The following is a 21,379-nucleotide window of genomic DNA, read 5'->3' as shown; positions in this document are numbered from 1 at the left end:
GGTTTGTTACCCACTAAGAACTGTCTATTACAGCATGCAGTAGCCTTCTAGCAGCAATTACTCTGAGACAAAAGGTAACAGGGCAAGAATGTTTTAGGGACCAACAGCTGAGTGACATTTTGATACTGTCCTACTTATGAGATTTATCCATTCTGTCTGAATAACTTCAGGAGGGGTCTCTCAACTGTTCATCTGCACTCATGATTTCATACATCTGCCGCTCTGTAACTACAATGTTTCTGCTAGCTTCCCAAAAAAGAGGCTGGAAGGTAAAAATTGACTACCATAATAAACATCAGCTTTTAGCCACTAATATTTCTTGTTTTATTCCTAAAGCCCTTATCTCTATTGTTGGGTTTTTTCCTATTAGTTTTTTTTCTTATTATTTCTTTGTCATACTTTGTCATAAAATCTCTTGTCTTCTGATAGCTAGCATTCTTCTTTAAGCTCAGTTTCTGGGGAGTTGGACAGCTTGGGTTCAGGTTTTAAAATAAGTATACCTAGCCATTCTGGTTTCTGAGAAAAGAACTGAACACAAAAGCAAATTTTAGTGAAAGGCTTATACGTAAATAAACTGTCCTTTCTACATAAATACAGATTTTTAAGCCAGTCTTAAGGATTTGGAGTGCTGCTTTGTGGATTTTTTTTCAACATACAGAGTCAGCAGTAATGCCTCCAACAGTCCCATTAAAATGGCCAGTGCCCAGGAACGCCGACATAATGAAGAAAGCCAGGAATTATATGACCTGATCAGGGATGAACACCCAACTGAGAATACGCTGTTCTATGGATCAGTTATATGTTATACAAAAGGCAAAGTATTAACTGAAGGAGGGGATTCTGTTGCTTTATGAAGTCTCAGACTTATGAAGTAAGACAGTTCACTTTTAGTGACAAGAACTACACAGTCATACCAAGTCATCACACTCTTTGTGGGTGTGGAACTACTGCGGGACACTTGGGCAAGAACTGTAATCTGGAAACACGTGGCCTCTTCACAGGACAGAGGATATCTAGTGCACTATGCTCACACTGTTGCAATATGCACACAGTCCAGCATCACATGGGAAGCGTGAGCATTAGATACCTTGCAGGTGCCCACATCTTAGCCACAAATAAGCAGCAATGCAAAGGCAAGAAGTGGCATAAGCCTTCTGAACATTAATAGGGTGCCCTCAGGAAAGAAAAGCGTATCAGAAAAAGACGTACCAGCAAAACATGCAGGCTCACGTGCAGAATGGCACAGTCAACACATAAACAAATGGTACGTGTTATTACCACTACCCCACCGTTAACTTTAACAAAGATGGATTCACTCTCATTACAAAAACTTGCATGGAAGTTGTAAGGAGGACAAATAAGAACTTAAAAGAGGGGTGTGCAAGTGAGTCTGTTCACACAGAACTAGCATGGTGGCAGCAACTGCAATATTTAAAAATTAGTTTTCTGAGTAAAAAGCCCATTCCATTTTACAAACAGAAAGTTATTTCATGTTCATCATGTAGTATTTGCAACAACTCAATAAAACAGAGTAAATGTGTTTAAAAATAGAGTAATACAGTTTGTTTTTGTAGTGAAGAGTGATTTCTTCCTATGCATGCTGTCTTAAGAGTAACTGTACTAGTTCTTGGAGTTCTGTGATTCTGTGACAAGTTCCACTTTTATTAAAAAAGAAAGGAAAAGCACATTCCTACTCTTCATTAACATTCACATTCATTAACACCCCATTCCTCGGAACGTGAATGTGATTTGAGCACACTTTAAGGCTCAAAATCAAAAGGTAACTAGAAAGACACCAGCATTTAAAATACTGTGAGTTTTACAAGAGGATCATATTTCTTTTAGATGTGATTCATGATTTCTAAATGCTTCAGGTATGGAACAGTGGGTTGTACAGAGACCGGGTTGCATTAGTTGCTAGAGGAAGTTGCAGTAAGAGACATGCTAACCCTAGAAAGGCAACCATCATTTATAGATTCCAAGTACTTACAAAAATGCAATCTTGGAATCGGGAAAGAAAGGTAAACGAGGTATTAAGATACAGCTTCAAATCCCAGTCCAACGAGGTTGACAGAAATGTGGTTTCTAACTTCCAGAAGAACACCATTTCACCCAGTGGAAGAACTGGCAGTTTCCTGAGAACACCAGTCCTTTAAGGATGAGAAGGAAAATATAAAACAAAATGTCTGATTCAGAAACCAACAGCCACATTTTTCCTGATGAAGAACAGTCTCCACACTCCTGCAGTCAACATTTACCCTTAAAAAGTATCTACTTAAAAATTCACTACATGGAGGTATTAATACTAATGATAATACTAATGAGATATTGATATTATTAATATTAATGTACACTATCAAAGAAATGCGGAGATTTTGGATTGGTAGTGGAAGTATCCTTACTTCAGTATCAACCAGCAGACATATTTTGGAAATATTTCAAAATATTTTGGCACACGGCTTTTAAAGGATGACTTGGAATACACAGACTTTTCTGTCAGCTGTTCTGCATATCTACATGCTATAGTTCTGCAGGAGATGATTCAATAGTTAACAATTTATAGTATTTACTGCCCTCCTGCTTCTAAGTAAACAGGTTTATAAACTAACTCATGTCCTTGCTGTAATAAACAGACAGAACACGTGAGCCGTGTTGGTAAGATCACACGATCTTAAACTCTTGTAGGACTGCATACATTCTTCTACCATAAGGAAAGTACCCAAGCAGGCGTTAGCCAGGAGTGCGTTTGTCAGAACGGTATCAGGTCTGGGGCTGACTGCTGTTGATTTGGCCAGTGTCATAGGTGGCCGGAGGTAAGCACTGAACCTGGGGAGGCATATTCAAACACCTATCCCAAATAGCTGGTGGAAGGTGTGGGTTGCTTCTCACTGAGGAGGACGAGTGGAATGTCAGAAGCATTTCTCATGGCATTTGGGATATCAGTTATCTACTATAGATTGGGAGATAGGTCAGAGCAGGTACATTTACGTTAGCAGTCCAATGTGCAACAGAGTTCACGCTGAGTGTAATCTTCCTTGCAGCTCCAGTGCACGGTACTGCTGTATGTGAAATGGTTCCTCTGCCAGGAAAACAAGGAGGGGGCTGTGCACAGTGGTGCCACATAGGGCACACCAGTAATACAGACTTGTCTACTGCTTCCCAGCCCCAGCAGAGTTGTGTTAAAGGAGGCTTGGATGAACAATAGGGAGGGTTCTGCGTTCCCAGCTGTGGCTGCTCAGACATGGAGGCTGGGGTACCAGAGCTAATCATCACCATTCATCTTCATCATCACCACCGTCATAATGAAAGATGACTTCAAGCCACTCTTCTAGCTCTGTAGACTTGGCTTTATCTTTGGCACATAGCTGCCTCACAGCTACCTTAACTCCTGCTCTGCAAATGTTCCTCAATAACAAGATTAGCAACTTCAGTTTTGACATTAGCAGGGCATATCCACACTATCCTCACTGCAGCAGACTGTGAGGGGGACACGTACAACTGTTCCTGCAGTTGGATCTTGTTTCTGGACTGTTTCTGCACATGGTGTTATAAGGCCAGTCTGAGTTAGGTCAAATTGGAAACTCAGCCTCCTGTACTTATGTGATAAGCAGTAGGTAAGCCCAGGGTTTTGTCATTCAGGGTGGAGAGACACACAGAGGTCAGCAGGGGATTTTCAAGGCCTCCACATGAGGTTCTGTGGCCAAAGGGCGAGTCCAGCAAGGCCAATGCACACCTCGCCCTGAGAAATGCCAGTGTGATGTCTCTTTATACTGGCACCATCATATCGACAAGTAGACATCACTGAATATAGTTAGACAGATAGTTTCAACTGTAATGTATTTTGAAAGACTGCATTTTCCCCAAGAAGAGAGCAAAATACATCCAGGCAGTTGCACACTCAATGAGGGTGGCGCTCAGCCGAGAACACAGATGCAGCTTCCCAGAGCGTTCACACTGAAGCAACTCATCCGTCTCCTCACAGCTGTGTTGTCCGATGCCGGACTTCAGAAGGTTTGCCCAGCACACGGGTGGAAGCGAGCACAGGGCTTGCCACTGTGGGCAGGGCCGAAGAAGGGTGCGGATGTTGGCTCTTTGGATTTTGTCAGCCATCGTTAGGCTCAATTTGCAACCTGGAAATGGTGCTACAAGGTGTTTGATGTTCGATCTGACACTTTTCGCCGCGGCCAATCCCCACATAAGCAGACACAGAGCTAGCGACTGCGTTTTGACCTCTATTTACAGGCACGCATGAAATCGCGCGTTTCCGGCTGGGTCTGCCCTTCCAGCTCCGAAGCCATGGCTTGTGACCCCACCTCGCCGTCCCCAGGCCCGCGGCGGGGAGGCCGGCCGCCGCTTCCCCACCACGGCGAGGCAGCCTCCCCCAGGCCACCCGCGCCTCTGTGGGGTGTCGCCCGTCGGGAGTGCCCTCCTCGTCCCCCACCGCCGCCCGCCGCGGCGCGACCCCCGCCCCGAACCCGCGGGCGGGAGGGAGGGACGGACGGGGGACACCCACCGGGTCGCCCCCGCCGCAGCGTGAGGCCCCGCACTCCGGACGGGCGGCCAGGCCGACGCGTCTGGCGGGGGCGGCTGAAGGCGCCGCGCGGCCCCGCCCCGCCCCGCCGCCGTCGCCGTCCCCGGCGGGCGGCGCCCGCGGGGTGACAGGCAGGTCTAGGCCACAGCCGAGTGCGCACGCGTCAGTTCCGGCGGGGAGCGCGGCGCGGCGCGTGGGTAGGAAACGCCGCGGCGGCGGGGGAGCGGAAAATGGCGACGGCCGCGCAGCTCACGGACGAGGAGCTCTTCTCGGAGCTGAGGCGCTTCGGCTTTTCCCCGGGGCCGGTCACCGAAAGCACCCGGCCCGTCTACCTGAAGAAGCTGAAGAAACTGCGCGAGGATGAGCGGGCAGGGGCCCGCGGCGGCGCCAGCAAGACCCGGAACAGCAACAACAATAACACGGGGGCCGGAGCGGCGGCGGGCGGCGGCGGCTCCGGGCGGGCGGCCCCGGGCGTGGGCGCACGGCTGGTCGGCGCCGAGCACCCCTACCTCCCCGGGGCTGCCGCCGGGAGCAGCCGGAGCCGCGCAGCACCCTCTGCCGGAGGCGGCAAAGTGCTGCTGGGCTTCAGCTCGGACGAGTCGGATGTGGAAACCAATCCCCGGAGCCAGGCCGGCGCCGGCAGCAGGAGGGAGCGGGCTTCGCCCCTCTTCCGCGGGCTGCGGCCCGCCGCCCCCCACGGCGCCTGCGGGGTGAGTAACAGCTCCCCCCCGGAGGAGGCGCCGGCGGCCCGGCGGAAGCCCAGCGCCTGGTGGGGGGCGGCGGCGGCGGCGGCCAGGAGGCCGGCGGCGGCTCAGGGCGTGCGGGAGCCCGGGGACTGCGACGAGGAAGGCGGGGAGGAGGAGGACGACGAGGAGGAGGAGGAGGAGGAGGAGGAGGGGGAGAGCGAGCAGCAGCGCTGGAAGAACCGGACCGTGAACGGTAACCGGCTCCTCTGCTACGGCGGCAGCAGGGACAAGTACTCTGACTCGGAGGAGGAGGAGGAGGCGGGGGCGAGGGCCAAGCAGCAGGTACCGAAGGAGGAGCCTGCAGTCCGCCGGCCCAGACGGAGCCTCAGCAAGTCTCCTGCTCCATTCATAACAAGCAAATGCGCTGCAGCCGGCGCTGGCGTGATGGAGACGGGCCAAGAAGGGGCTGGCGGAGGCTGCGGTGCTGGTGTAGTCGTAACGAATGACAGGGCGGCGGCGGCGGAGGCGGCGGCGGCTGCCGGGAGTCTAGACAGGGGCAGGAACCAGGAGGAGGAGGCGGCGGCGGGGGGAGGAGTAGGATGTGAAAATCTGGACTCCAGTCCTCCCAGCCCCAGATACCGCGTTGGCCTGCCCAAGAAATCCCCTGCAGCGTTGCTGCTGCCAGCACCGCTCACGGACGTGGACAGCAGTAAAATCACTGACCCTCCGGGCAGCATTAGGAAGGCGACCAATAACCATGTTCTCAGTGGTGCTGCTGGTAGCTATAACGTTGAATCAAGGATCTACTCAGCTACTAATAGCCTTCCCCCGGGTGGAACCACCTCCTCCCTTAGACTCAACCACTCCAATCATACGGGTTCAAATCATACCTACCTGAAAAACACCTACAAGAAGAATCTCTCAGAGCCCGAGGAGGAGCTTCTCCAACAGTTCAAAAGAGAGGAGGTATCCACCACTGGAGGCTTCAGTGCACATTACCTGTCCATGTTCCTCTTAACTGCTGCATGCTTGTTCTTTCTGATACTGGGATTCACATACCTGAGAATGAGAGGTTCTGGAGTAGCTGAGGATGTGGGAGTCAACAGTAAGTATTAGGTGAAGGGTAAGAGCAGTTTCTTTCTGCAACTAGATATACAAACTGTTAATTCACCTTTGTGTTCCCAGATGTCCCTTACTGAGCAGTTCTGGGTTCCACCTGGGTATAATCTTTCTCTATAGGATGGAGCACAGAGGAATTGTCTTTCCTTAAGTATATACCTTGCAAGCTGGTATAATAAGCTTGCAAGACGTTTGAGGGTAAACTCCAATCCTGGCATTCCCTGCTGTAATCTGTTGATGCCGTATTTTCTAGCATGTTTTCTTCACAGAGCAATTTTATGTGTCTTGTTCAATGTAGCAGATGTATAGTTAATAGAGAATTGACGAGGTAAGGCTTTATGCTAATCTAACAGAAGTAATCATGCACATTTAGGTAACCTGGGATTCCTGCAGGACTAAGATTTGACTGTAGTTGTGTTTGGTAATAAAGCAGGTTGTTTTCATTTATGTGTACTGAGGCTCGAAAAGGATGCTGGGTTGAGATGATGTTGCACACTAAACGAACTTTGTGCAGTGAATGCTGGATGTATGGTGTATTACTGTTGTGCTTTAGTTTGGGTTTCAGATTCAGAGCATTCTTTTTTAGTTCTGATTTACTTGAGAGCTTCTTTATTATGTGAAAGTAACTTCTTGGAATTTAGAAGCTACCATTTTCTATGCACAAAGCATATGAAAATGGAAACGTACCACCTAAGGGTGGTGATTCATGCTAATTAAATTCTTGGCTGCTCTGAAATGGACAGTAGAGATTCCAACATCAGAAAGAAAAATCATGCCATTGCTGTCTTAATTTCTCATCATGAGCAATGAAAAATTATGCGAAAAGCTACTTTTGGAATGAGAGAGCATTAGAAGGTCCTTGGGGACTTGCATTTTTCTTGAAATGATTGAGGAACGCGTGTGGGGTGTATACATGTGCATGCATTTCTTTGTACGGATAGTAGAGGATTTATATACTCAAGTGTGGGCACGTATACAGTGCCTTGTAAGGAGTGATCCCACGGTTAGATTGGGATCTGCTAGATGTTACGGGGCAGAAATAGCAGTGTGGGCTGGGCTTTTTTCTTTCTTACACCCCCCACCTCCCCTTTTGAATGTTGTCCGTTACATTATGGTAGCAGAATAGTTCTTAATTCTGTTTTATGCTTTTTGGCGGGGTATGTGTTAAAGGATTTAGTGTTTAGGAAGGACAGTAGCCGCAAGGACTTGAGCATTTGCAATGGTTTCATTGCTGTCCACGTGGCTCTTAACTACTCTTCAGTCTTGTCTTTTGGGAGGGTGGTGGATGTATGCAGGTGGGCTAAAATTAGATACAGTATGACTGTTGGGACTGCTTATATTCTGTGGTTAACTTCTGGCTATAACTGCTAGAGACATGCATAAATTCTCTTGTGTACTGGTAAGCTGCATAATTCTACTCACATGCATTAGATTCCCCCCCCCCCCCCCAGTCTTGAAATCTGATGATTTTTAATGGGGGAGAAGGTCTGTCAGCTTACTGGGGTAAACTTTCCGACTGTCAAATTCAGTAGTTGAGTTAAAATTCGCCTGCCATGCTGGTTGATAAAGCTGAATGTCTCAGCTATGAGATAGCAATAATACTGTGGAATGAAACCCACGCTGAACTTCTTGTTTTGGAAGAAAACTTTGTTTTGAATGTGTGAACTTACTTATAGAGCGTGTGTGATCACTGTGAGTATATTGTTTTTAAAGTTAACCCAGCTGGAACTGATTTTTGGGGAAAACTGTTCTCTTTTTCCTTAGGTTAGGCTGCCCAGCCAAAGGTCTGGTAGCTCAATGTTGCTTGATAGTTCAATTAAGCCAGTTCTTGGCCTGTTCCTATTCATTCTCTTTTCAGTGGAGCTTCTGAAAGTGGATTTCCTGAAGAATTGTTCTGGCAGTGGCACTCATGTTTCAGCTGTCCTCCCTCCTCACAGCCCTGGGCTTTGCAACAGAACAAATGGGAACAGGGGGAGTAGGACCCACTGGAAGAAGCAAACAGCAGGTTTTGTGGCTAGCTCCTTTGATAGGAAGAAGAGAGGCCACTTGTCTTAAGTAATGGGGAATGAGCAAGGAATTATCTTGCCCATATGCTCGGCACATGCTCACTGAATTCTTACTTCTCAAAAGGGCATGTGTGATGAAAATATGGTAGATCTGTAGAACAGGCAAGAACAGACAAGACAGGCCAATAAAGACTGATTGCTACTGGGAAGGGAAAGAAACGTGTCATTTGTTAGATGCTTCCCTAAGCTTAAACATCATCTAAGTGGGCCCTTTGGCTCTTATGCTTGTGTGGGTGTATTGTCTGTTTTCTTTACAGAAGCAGAACTGATTCATACGTTTTTATTAAAAAAAATAGTGTTATCTCAGGAAACAACCTTCCAGTTAGGTAATTGGATACTGATTTTTTTTTTCCGTGTCTTTTAGAGGCTGTAGGTAAGATTCTGTTGGCTGAGGGTGATTTGATTGTGGAAAAAACCCAGTTATTTTCAACTTCAAGCTGTTCTCATAAAAGATTTTAGTATTCAGTGGAGTTGCACTGTAACCATCTCCGTAATTATCACAGTTACTGTAAGAAAACAAAAAGGCAGTTATTTGTATATTTGGGTGGCTTCTTATTTTAACATTGCAGAGCATGTTGCACAATGAGCTAAATGGTCGTTGTCTTAGTTGGTCACTACCTAAAATGAAATTCAGTCAAATTAAAGTGATTTTATGTGTATGACACTGAAAAATATTTATCACCAAGTATACCCAATTACAGCCTGACAAATATTTAAAGTGCTGATATCTGAGAACTGAGGAGGTGTCTGTAATGGGGGGAGGCTTGAAACTAGGTGTTGGGGTTGAATTTAGGCCAGGTAAAATAATACAGATGAGAGGTGCTAAGCAGAAAACTTTGGAAGAGGATTGTCACTTATATAATGCATAATGTTCAAATGATTTCTTATTCAGAGCTCTAAAATAGCTATGAGGTGCTTTTGTCTTTCCACACATGTGGCATAAAACGTTGAAATATAAATCAGAATTGGGCTAATTCTTCTGTATCTAACCTATATGGTCACTTGAGGTAAGGTTTTTATGTCTTTAGCTTTCTAAAATGCAGATCAATATCTATGGGGCTTTTCCTAAAGCATCATAAAACACTGAAATCAAACTATTCTTTAAGCTTACATAAAAGACCAACTAATGCATAAGCGCACGTTGTGCTTGCTCTCTCCGATGGTGTTGTACGTGAAAAGAAAGATCAGTTTGGGCTTGAATGCAGTTACCAGCACCATGTGGCTCTTGCTGTAAAGCACGTTTTCCTTGCACCTGCCTTCAAAATACCATGGAGTTGTATCAACTTCTTACCAAGTCAGGAAAACAGTAGAATTGACTTTTTTCTACTTTCTAGGGCTCTTCAAATGGTGAAGAGTTGGGTGTCTCTTGAAGTTCTTTGGTTTTGTTTTGTGATGTTACTCTGAGCATCTAAAGAGGCTGCACCTGGAATTTGGTTCTAAAGCTATTTTTCATAGAAAGTTGATGATGATATCAGATCAGTAGATGTTGCTTTCAGGTCTGGTTTACTTTCTGAAAGATGAGAGCACTAGTAAAGGTGCGGTTCAATATTGTAATATGAAATAGGTTGTATTTAAGTTACTGTTTCTGCTCCAGTACTTTGCCTGGGGAGTCGTTGATGTAGCACAAAAAAAAAACCAACCAAAAAAACAACCCCAAAATACCCACCAACCAAAAAAAAAAAACCCAAAACAAAACCAAACCAACAAAAACAAACCAAAACAAAAAAAACCCACAAACAAACCAAAAAATGTAATGAAACTTTCAGGTAGGTCTTGTTTAATATCTTACATTCTTGTTAGGAGAGGCTTTTGAAAGTGACATCTCTTCCTATTAATTTTGGTCTTTCTATGATACTTGTTACGAAACAACTGCTAGGAGGATAATCCGTAATATATTTGCTACAACTTGTGTTTTTGAAATGTTAATTCAAGGAGACTTAGCAGTTGTGTATATTGCAAGTGGAAGCTTATGCAAATCATAATTCTAAGAGTTTAATTCTATTCCATCGGCGTTCCTTTGTTCTCAACTTCTAAATCTCTCTGGCATTAAACTTCTACAGAATTTTATGCAGGGAATTTCATTGTTAAGCTAGACTTGCTGTATAAAAGACAAGATGATGACTGTTACGCTCACAGGCTTGCAAATTACTATTGAAGTGCTGTGGTATTTCACAGATAACTGTTACAAATCTGCTTGTCTTCTAAGATCACCTTCTCAGAAGGATCTGTCTTGACGGTGTTGGCTTCAATGGAAGATGATGAATTTTGGATAGCAAATATTTATAGAAGAAAAGATAATAAGGGAAGGAGGCAAAATTAAAATATTTAGAAAGTTTGTGTTGTGTGGCTATTAATGTTGCTTGTGCTTTGCAAGTGATACTGACTTGTATTTGACAACATAAGAACTTCTACTGACATATTAGCATATAGCTCTGTTTCGCTTTCTGTAGATTGCTTTAAACTCTAGCAGTATTTTCCTTCTAGATGATACAAAAGAAAATATTGATGTGTGTCTTAAAGACTAATCTCTCTTTAGCTGCTCACGCTTTTGTGGATTGGTGAGTTTCAGATTAAGATGCGTAGATCAAAAAAACCCTAGGTGGCCTTCATAAGGTAAAGCCAGGCAGAATAGTTAAATTTCCTTAGGATTCATGACACTTTTAAACTTTAGTCTTCCTTGTGGTGTATCAGAAATAACTCTTAAAAATGATGGACAAAGTTGGCCAAGACTTGTACCCAGGAAAGTCCAAATAGTAGTTACATAGTGCAAAATAGTTCATCTTAGATGATAATGTCAAATCCTTCCTAAAGGATAATAAGTAGTCTGTTTACCTTCACCAGCAGATCTGTAGCATAAAGTATAAATATGAAAATTGTTCATCAGTATTTGAAACAAAAATGATGCAACTTCAGAATATCTGTTGTTTAAGGAGACTGTCTGTGTTAGATATATTGTTCAGAATACTTAGAACTGTTCCAACTTATTTGGCGTTCATACCTTAAATGAGCTGCCATTTGCAGGCACGCACAAAACTTTCTTTATGCTATGACTTTAGATGTTCTTACAATGACATTTTTTCAATGTTACTATTGTAGGCTCTGCCTTTTTGTGAAGTAAGTAATGAGAAATTGGAACTAAAATTACTTGCCTGGGGAGCAGGGATGCAGAAGAGCTCTGGCAGGATCTGTTTTCACTAGGTATCAAAAACTAATTGAAAGTTTGCACTCCATTCCATAGTTCACGGTAGTTTTTGCAAAAGAAAATTTCGTTTCTGATATGAGAAAATCAAGGGTGATCTAGGATCTGAAAGCAGATCTGGTTGCATCTTCTCCATGTTTATAAAGCATTGCAGACTGAAAGGAGTGGGAAAGCAAAAAGCAAATTTGTGTTTCTTCTTTTAAGAACCTCTGCCAACTCTAATAATGTTCAATGCAGGTTTCTTTCTGCTTAGGACAGATGCATACAGCAATAATGGATGCAATGGAAATATTTTAAGGAAGAGCCCACGATACCCAAGGGCTTAAATTTAGCATTGTAGGAGCCTCACTTTGTGCTGTTTCATAATCTTCATGTATCCCAGTATGAGAGGAGAATCAGGCCTCCAGTCTTTCTATTCCTGGGGACCAAGTGTGTTTCTAAAATACCTTGTACATTTAGCTCCTGTTGACATCTGTGTTTCAACTGGGAGTAGTAGGCTGCAAAACTTTGGCTTGATTGCTTACCCAGCTAAGCTGGCAGGAGTGCTTGAGTTGTACTGAGCTGATCCCTGTCATGCTTCTAGACGTGTGCTTCAGAAATAGTATGAATGCGTGAACAGGCTGGAGCTGCTGTTTGAGAAAGTTGTCTGGTCACTTAACAAAAAAGCTTAGGCAAGTAAATTAAGCAAGTACTTCAGGTTTTGTTGTTGAAAGTGCTGTTCCAATGTTGTGGAGAAGCACAGAGTCCATTGTAATCATGAGGCATATATTCCTTACACTGTTAAAGTTGTTGTGGGTATTTGTATTCTCTGGTAGAATTAGTTGTCTGTTGTGATTTGTGGTACATTGACGGGAGTAAGTTGACTGGTTAAGGGATCATGAAATCAAGGTATATTAAGAAAAAACAATTTTTTTCAGGGGACTCATGTTTCCTGTGAACTTCTGTAGTAGTATCTTTGTCCTTAACTCTTCCTTTCTTGGCTCCTGCTGTTGCTGCTGGTAGGTCTGGGGTTGTGGGAGAAGTTGGCAATGCCTTTGCTGTGATTATAATAAATGAGGACATGGTGTAGCTCTGCCATTGATGAAAGTAACCTTGATGGCTTCTGTCCACTGAGGAATTCTGATTTAGAAAAACTTGGAAAAGGGGCAGCATTGCTGATAGAGAGAAGCATGCTAATGGATGAAAGGATAGATCAAAGAACAACCACACAACTTAAAGCTGATCTTACATGTTCCTTCTGTGTAGAAGGTTTGCTCTAGTTTGGAATGTCTGATATTGAGTCCTGTTGTAAATACAGAAACCCCATCAGCGTATTGGATGAAACTAGTGACACAGAGGCTTTGCAGTTGATGTCAGTGTGCTGTTCCTGGAAAACAGGGAATAGCAAAACAACCTTGATGATTTGACTCCATGCAGGTATGGCCTCTTTGTACAGCTGACTGTTCAGGTGAGACACTGCTTTGATGTTGTCTCAATATTTCTACAGTTTTTTGATCCATACAAATCAAGCCTCTGGGTTCATGTATCTCTAGTCTTGACATATTGCTAGGATTCTCTCCTAGAAACTTCAGGGATTTTGTAGAAGCCTGTCTATTTGGTAAGCTTCTCAGCCCAGCTGGAGGGGTGTAAATATACTGGATTCAATCTTCCATCTCCATTATCTACGTTTGTCTTAGAGTACTTGAGCATACCATGGCATGAATAAGAAATCTGTCTTCACCAAGAGGTACTGCTGAACATGAGCCAGCGGTGTGCCCAGGTGGCCACGAAGGCCAACAGCATCCTGGCTTGTATCAAGAACAGTGTGGCCAGCAGGAGCAGGGAAGTGATTGTGCACCTGTGCTCAGAACTGGTAAGGCCACACCTTGAATATTGTGTTCAGTTTTGGGCCCCTCAGTACTAGAAGGACATTGAGGTGCTGGAGCGTGTCCAGAGAAGGTCAACGAAGCTGGTGAAGGGTCTGGAGAGTAAGACTTAGGAGCGGCTGAGGGAGCTGGGGTTGTTTAGCCTGGAGAAGAGGAGGCTAAGGGGGGACGTTATTGCTCTCTACGACTACCTGAAAGGAGGTTGTAGTGAGGTGGGTGTTGGTTTCTTCTACCGGGTCAGTAGTGATAGAACAAGAGGAAGGGGCTTCAAGCTGCATCAGGGGAGGTTTAGACTGGATATTAGGAAAAATGTCTTCACTGCAAGAGTGGTCAGGCATTGGAACAGACTGCCCAGAGAGGTGGCAGAGTCACCATCCCTGGGGGTATTTAAGACGTGTAGATGTAGCACTTCAGGGCATGGTTTAGGAGGCATGGTGGTGTTGAGTTGATGGTTGGACTTGATGATCCTAGAGGTCTTTTCAACCTTAATGATTCTATGATTCTAATTAGGAAAAACAGTATTGCCCCAAATTTCTGTACTTAGGTTTTGGTGGGTCCTTTTCTCCAGTATCCTTACCATTGTCTCCTTTTCCCTACTACTGTGCTGTACTTCCCACAATGTTATTTAGTGCAATTTCTCTGTTCTGCTCTGTGTTTACAGTCTGCTGTGGAGGGTGAAGAGCAAGTGAGTGTGGATGTGTGCTAAATGTGAAACGTGCAAACGTGGTGTGCCTGTTGGCCCTAATTTGTTGGAGGAGATGTGCTGTTAAGTGTGGTGTTTTGCAGAGATGAACGATTTTTGCAGAGGAAAGGAACAATTTTTCTGCTTACTGAGAGTGATGTTGTAACACAGGTGTCTTGACATAAAGCTGCCTTTTTAGAGTCTTAAATTCCTTTAGCTCCTTTAAATTAACTCTGAGTCACAGACTAAATTGATATAGAAGGCTGTTTATGTGGGGAGGAGAAGAGGTAGGGGATTAAAAAGAGAGGTCTGACATTGAATTAAGTGGCATTAAAACTTACCAAGTAGTCTAGAAGATCCATTGAATTCTAGTGATGCTGTGATAGATAAGTAAGAAATAGGTCTGTTGTTAAATGAAGGATTGGAGACCAATTCCTAAGCTAGTTTTTCTCTGTCTTAGAGAAGGCCAATCACTTAATTGTTTTCTAACAAGCATCTTCCAATTTTTAATTTATATACATACTAAGACTTCGTTCATACTGCCTTTATTCATTTAAGTCTTAATACAGGATTTATATACAGGTCACATCCCCTTAAACTTTCCTGTATTGAAAAAGTACGAGAAACTTTTATACTTGGACTCAAGATGTCTTGGGTAAATACAGCATCAGCCCATCCTTGCTAGGCAGTTGATTGAACAAAACTTTATTGCCAGATGACTGCTGGGATGAGTTGGATGAATGTAGTGTTATTCGAGACTAGATTTTTAAAGATCTTATTTTTCCTTTTTTCCACAGAAAAGTGTTTCTTTGAAGGTCAGTCAAATCTCTGAATTGCTTATTGGGGAAGCCTCAGACTGTCCATTGACTTCATGACTTGTCACTTTTGGATGTTTTTAACAGGCTGCATATCAAAGCCCCTCACCGTAACCATCTTGTCCCCTCAGTACTCATCATCTCACTATGTAGCTATACAATAAAACATCCCACAGCATGCTCATTCAGTAGTACTTATTCCACTGTCTGTTCAGTATCATCAAGCTGCACAACACGAGGCCCTCATGTGCAGTATTCCCATATCTCAGCACAAATTCATGAAATAAATTTTGATGTGAATGGGTAGATATTGTTGGTCATAGAGAACAGCTAGAACTAATCTGAAACCTGTTGATAGATATTGAGGAATGGAGTGTTTACGGTGAATGAGGGGTTTCAAATATCAAAGGGTAAATGTGTGATTTTTTTCTTTTTTTTTTCTTTCCTTTTGTTAGTGTTGCCTGAAACAGCTCTTGGTTGTGGTGTGTAGCAGTTTGGTTGGTTTTTTTTGTTTTGTTTTTAATTCCCAGGATATTTTCTGGGAAATGGTAAAACATTAATCATGACATTTTCTGTTCATCTCTGGCATTTAACCAATATCTAAAAGTTTACTGGGCTGTTCCTTTTTCAGGTATCATGCTTCAGACAACGAAAGGAGGTTATTTGTTAATTTTGTTGAGTGACAGACTGGTTGGTGCATGTGTGACAAACCCCTGAGAGGCCTCTTTCAGGCAATGGAAATCCACAGTCAAACAGAATTACTGGGGAAGGGTCAGCCTGGCAGTCTTGCTTGTGCAGTTTCTCATTCTTGCAAATTCCTTGGAAACAGTTCACTGTTACTTTGTAAATAAGAGAATATGATTTATGAAGTTCCTTGGTGGGATCTTGGAAAAAAAGAGGAGAGTATGGCATCAGCTTCATCCTACTCTGTTTCTGTATTGGTTTGCACCTGATGATCCCAGGAAGCGTCTGGAGGTGTGAAGTGTAGAGTATTTCAAGGAAAAAGCTGAAAAGGTGCTTCCCCCTCCCCCTGTGCTCCCCCCTGCCCCCCCCCCCCCCCCCCCCAATCAAAGGAACTTTATGCTGTCCTGGGGAGACTTTGCCTAGCTGAGAAAATGAGGTTAGAGATGCAGATTTCCTTCTGCAGAAGGAACTAGTGTCACTATTTTTGGATTTTGTTTCTCTTATCTGTAAGCACATGAAGTACTGCTTACGCAAAAGCAGCTTTGGATAAAGGTGTTCCTAAATCACCGTGGGAAACGGGAACTGAGCATATCTAAAAGATATATCCATGTTTGGGTACTTTCTATTTTGTATATAATAGCAAACACATGTTCATTTTGATATAAACCCAGAAAAAAATAAAATGGAGCATTGAGAACATCTGAAAGAGCCATACTGTTGTACTGTCTGTACAGTGTCCTTTGAGCTAGTAGTTTTTCACTTCTCATTGAAAACCAGAAATGCCAGCCTTCTAAGCACTCCTGAGAGCTCATTCATTCAGAATGGGCAGGTGTATATGCACAGTCTGACTTGATGACCCTGGGTGTGTTATGACCAGTGTCTGCTAAGTTTGACTTCCACCAACGGTGGTACTCCCTGCAGAACCACTGAAGACTTTTTAGCTTGTTTACATTGGAAACTTATGTGTCTATGTACTTTGGAATTGGACAATGCAGTGGCTAAGGCATTTTTTTTGATTTGTAACTTTAAATGCTGTTTTTCTCTCTTGACCTTCAGCTAAAGGTACGGCTTATGAACTAACAACAAAAATATGCAAATTGAGGGCAAGTGCACATGAAGTAGGGGGGAGGGGAAACCAATGGCATATTAAATCCAGTCTTGTTTTATTCTGCTATGTAGGATGCATGGTATTAAAGTCATTCCTTTGGAGGGAGAGCAAACTGTGGAGGGAAATCACGTGAAAGTAGCAGCCCTGGGAAGGAGCTGTCCTGGTGATTTGAGGACCAAAGGCTGAACAGGGTCTACCTATCCCTTCAGTAAGGGAACAAATAAGCATATGGTGTTGTTTGCTGTTCAGGAGATGGGAAACCTTACACAAACCTTGTCATCAGACTACCAGGTGTATGGCCAGCTATGCTTCATTAAGCAGGCGATAAATGGTTTGAGAAAGGAGAGTTAAGATCTTGCTTTGTAAACTTTGTTTTATAGTTTAAGCACCTAGCCTTGTACTGCTATGTAGTGACTTATATTCTACAGAGTTCTCATGCATCTACAAATAGCCAGTGGTGTGGTGAGGTTTTATTCTCCCCAGCATCTGAGATCTCAGGAAGTCACTTTTTCTTACTTCCCATCCTCTTTTTTTTTTTTTGTCGTTTCTGTATGGCAGATGAGTTTCTTGCCAAGACAGGTTCTTTCTCCACTCTGGATCAACCTGACTCAGGAGAAGTGCACACAGTACTGCTGGAAGATTCATCAGCTTAATCCATGAGCTGATGATGTAACCCTTTAACAGATGTAATCTGTTTAATTAATAAACAAATATGATCCCAATATCGTAAGTCTGAGTTCAAGCAGACTCTTCAGCTGAATATAGGAGCCAATGGCAAGGCATGTGTATATATATGCGCTTAATGGCGAGATATGGCTGTGTGGTAGTCCAGTTGTTCCCTTCAGATAATAATTTTTATTTGAACCAGTCAGTTTATGCTATCAAACAAATGCAGCTGGTATGGTAGATGGCCCGGAGCGTTTGCCAAGTCTTTAGAGTCTCAGTCCAGCTGAGTAAAAATGGATGTTACTGAACATTGCCTACTTGAACTCATTTCCGGTCTTGAATTACTGCTGAGCTCATCCTGGTTTTAAGCTCTGCAAACTTCTGCTATATGTGTTGGGCAGTTTTCATTCTTCTATGGATCCTTCTGGTAAGCTGGCTGCTGCTTCCTCTGTGAAACCTTGTCTTTGTCATGACAAGAGGCCTGCTAGCAGCTACCTCTGTATGTCCTGCATAGAGTAAGCTCTTTTTTTTTCCTCCCTAGTATACACTATGGTGCCTATTTTCAGAGTTTGAATGCTGTCATCAGGCTTTGTATAGGTCATTGTTCTGCAGTCCTGCTGCTCTTAGTGCAGCAAGCAGTGGTAGACCAATGTGCGCTGAATGGTGGAAAGGGCAGAAGTGCAGCAGAACCCCAGTTTTAAATATGAAAAATACTTATGTGATCTTTATCTTGACTTTGTTAATGTCTTTGCTCTTATGGTTGAGGGTCTCTTTAGAGTTCTGTCAGTGCTCGCTATTCAAATGCTATCTTTGGATGATGTAAACTGTTCATATTATTATAGTATATTCCTAATACTTTGTAACTGAAGTCTGCCTGAAAGAAGAGGTTATAACTGGGTATTTTTACATCGGAAATTCTTCAAGACAGAAATCCTTCCTGCTTTTACAAGATCACAGGAGTGTTTCTATCCAGACTGGGCTGCTTGGCAGGCAGACAGTAGATTTAATATTTAATTGTAGATTCCCATTGATTCTTAAATCTTCTGTGTTTTAATAACACTTGCTTTATGAGTTTGCTTTCCATCTTGAGCTTTGGAATTTGAGGAAAGCAGATCATTTCCTAACTTAACATTGGGCTGCTTGTGCTGCCATGTTTTCAAGGTGGGGTTTCCCCTGCTTCTGTATATCTTGGGGTTTTTTTTTATTTGTGTTCATCTATTGAAGTCATGGGTATTTTTTGACCTTGTAAAGTATAAGGAGCTAAAATATTTGCAAGGGAGCATAGAAGAAGGGAGAAAAGTTATTACAGAAGCCTATTCCAATTCTCTTTCAAGTGAAGGTATTCTCTACCCATTCTAAAATGCTGGTAGGTGTCTGAATTCTAATGTTTCTCCTGGTAGTGTTCTGCAACTGCTGATAAAAGCAGTCTTAGTGTGGTGTTTCTTGGTTTCGCCCCCCCGCCTTTCTTTTGCCTACATGTAAACACTAGCCTGTAGTGGAGACTCTGTATGTGTGCAAGGAATGTAGTATTGCCTAATTCTTACAGTGCATAGCAAATGCATGTCTCCTGAGCCATTTTCCCTAACAGAACACAGGTCACTGTTTCTTCCTTGAAATATAATATGTTTTGTAATGTAATGTAAAGGTATGTGTGTGCAAATTCTGTTGCTATAAAACATTTCCTTATGCTGGCAGAAATAAAACTAGATAAGAGGATACTTTATCATAACAATTGTTTTAGCTTTCCACAAATACACATCATGAAAAATGCTTTTGTAGATAACCTAGCAGTTTAATGTGCTCTTGCCTTAAGTCTGCTCTTGTGCTGAGTATGCTTCACTGAGATTAATGTAGGCATAGAGGAGATAGAATTTGGGGTGAAGACCAGCTCCTGGGTGGGTGTAGCAGCTAGAAGTGTTGTCTGGAGTGTTTGGTGACTGGCACGTGCCTCTTCTGATAACATCCTGCCCCCTGAGTTAGGGGTATGAAACACTGCCCGAATCTTTTCTGCTCAAATTTCTCATCTGTCTCTGGAATTGGGGAATTAAGAGACAGTATTATTTTCTTGCTGATAGTGGTGTTCTAAAGCTTGTACTATTTCTTGGTGTGGCTGCATCCGTTCTTGTTTGGGCTTCTTATTCCTTCATCTGTTGCATACAGTTATTTTCACAGGGTTTTCTAGTGGAAAAAATGAACTTTCATGCTTTTTTCATACACACAGGCAGGTTGCACATAATTCCTTTTGAAACAAGCAGTATCTGTACTGTAGCTCTGTAGCTTTTTTTTCCCCTTCCTTCCCTGAGTCTCACTGTGGTTGATGGTGATATTTAGGAAACAGGAGACCAGAAAGGAGGACAGGTAGCCTCTTTGTTACTATTTGGAAGTGTTAAGTCTGAGGTATCAGCTCTGTTTGAAATTGGTGCTTCAGTACAGTCGATGCTATCCGGCAGCAGTATTCATGGAATGAATATAGCAATAATAGTGAAAACATCCTCTAAAGTGAGATCTGATATCTTGGCAACTGTTTCAATTCTCAATTTATTTTATAAGTTCTTTTGCTTAAAAAAGGTGACATTCTTAAGAACTAACTTACAGACAACTATTGTGTTTCAGTTTTGTACTGGGTTATCTACAGGCACTACAGAGATTAAAATATTTTACTTTAATCTTTTAAGCACAAAACTTAAGGTTTCTAGGTTTTCAGTCATTGATACAAGTACTAGAATGAAACTAGTATTTTTATTCTAGTGAAACTGAATAATCTGATGAGAAGCTATCCCAAAACACAAGTGTCTCTTCTTAAACATGGACCGAATTGACATGACTCTCAAGAGCATCTTTCATCATTCAGGTCTGTTCTAATCAGTATTTAAGTAGGCAGTAGATTTGACTGTTTCTAGAAAGGGTGATGCAGCTAAAATATGGAGAGGTTTAAGAAGCAGTGAAGAACTCCAGAGAGAAATTCTGGTATTTCCCACCCTTTTTACCTAAAATAATGAAGATTTCTATTTTCAGGGCTGATAGAAAATGTGTCTGAACTGAAATGTCTATCGTGAATGTGATAGTTCTCATTCTTTTAGAGGAGGGTTTTGTAAAAAAAAGAGAAAAGGTGATTATAATCAACCCTTATATCACCTCTTCACAAACAGAATTAATTCAAATGATATTGGGGAAAAATTATCAATAAAAGCTCTTTAAACTGAGGCAGTTGAAAAACTGACTTGATGTTAAGGAAAGATTCAGCTGTTTTTAGAATTCTCTAATCATTGTGGCAGATTGTGGTGCCGTTCAGAACTGGCATGGTCAAGGACTATTCAAACTGTAATGGTGTACTGATTTGGAAATATAAAAACTTTTTCCAAAGCACACAAAGATGGTCTGTAGTGAAGGAATTGCTCAGCTTGACATATGACTTGGTGTCTTAATATCAAAGCACAGAGATTTAGCCTACTGATTCAAAGGGGTTTCTACCTGAATTATTGCAATCTGGAGGTCACGCAAAACTCATTTCTTTTGAGCGTTGAGTAATCGCAGAGAAGAAAATAAAGGCAGGATTATTTTATTTCAACTGTTTGAAAGATGAGCTCTGGAATAATTTATTTCCTCTGGTAACTTGTTTGGGGTTTCTTTCTGGCATTTTAAGGTTTAGGAGCTTTAAGAGACAATGTTTTAGAATTGTCCTTGACACGTACGCAGTATGTCACTGGGTGGAATCATACTTGATCCCAAACTTGGGGCGGGAGGGAAGTTACAGATCTGTTAGTTGGTGTTGAAAGTACTTGGATTGTAAAATTGAGATCTTGTTTCCAGGGTCATGTAGGAAAAAGGCTGGGCTAAAGGCCCCATTTGGGTAGCACTGCGTCCAGTATTGTTGCTTCCTCTGTTAACAATACATTATCCAGTTAATGTGTTTTTTCTGATGAAGAAAATGTCTAATGGAAAGCTTTAGGTTATCCGC

At 42.8% G+C, this 21,379-nt stretch overlaps 1 protein-coding gene across 1 annotated transcript in view; it reads left to right on the top strand.

The window, feature by feature from the left end:
- The first annotated feature begins 4,672 nt into the window (after positions 1-4,672).
- LEMD3 (LEM domain containing 3) overlaps positions 4,673-21,379 on the top strand; it is a 53,562-nt gene continuing 36,855 nt past the window's right edge. The window contains exon 1 of the mRNA XM_075080889.1: positions 4,673-6,322. Coding sequence (XP_074936990.1) covers positions 4,762-6,322 — 1,561 coding nt within the window. The 5' untranslated portion in view covers positions 4,673-4,761. The remainder of the gene's footprint in view (positions 6,323-21,379) is intronic.

Source organism: Phalacrocorax aristotelis, chromosome 1 (assembly GCF_949628215.1).
Source record: "Phalacrocorax aristotelis chromosome 1, bGulAri2.1, whole genome shotgun sequence".
NCBI lineage: Eukaryota > Metazoa > Chordata > Aves > Suliformes > Phalacrocoracidae > Phalacrocorax > Phalacrocorax aristotelis.
This window is presented reverse-complemented; position numbering and strand designations above follow the sequence as displayed.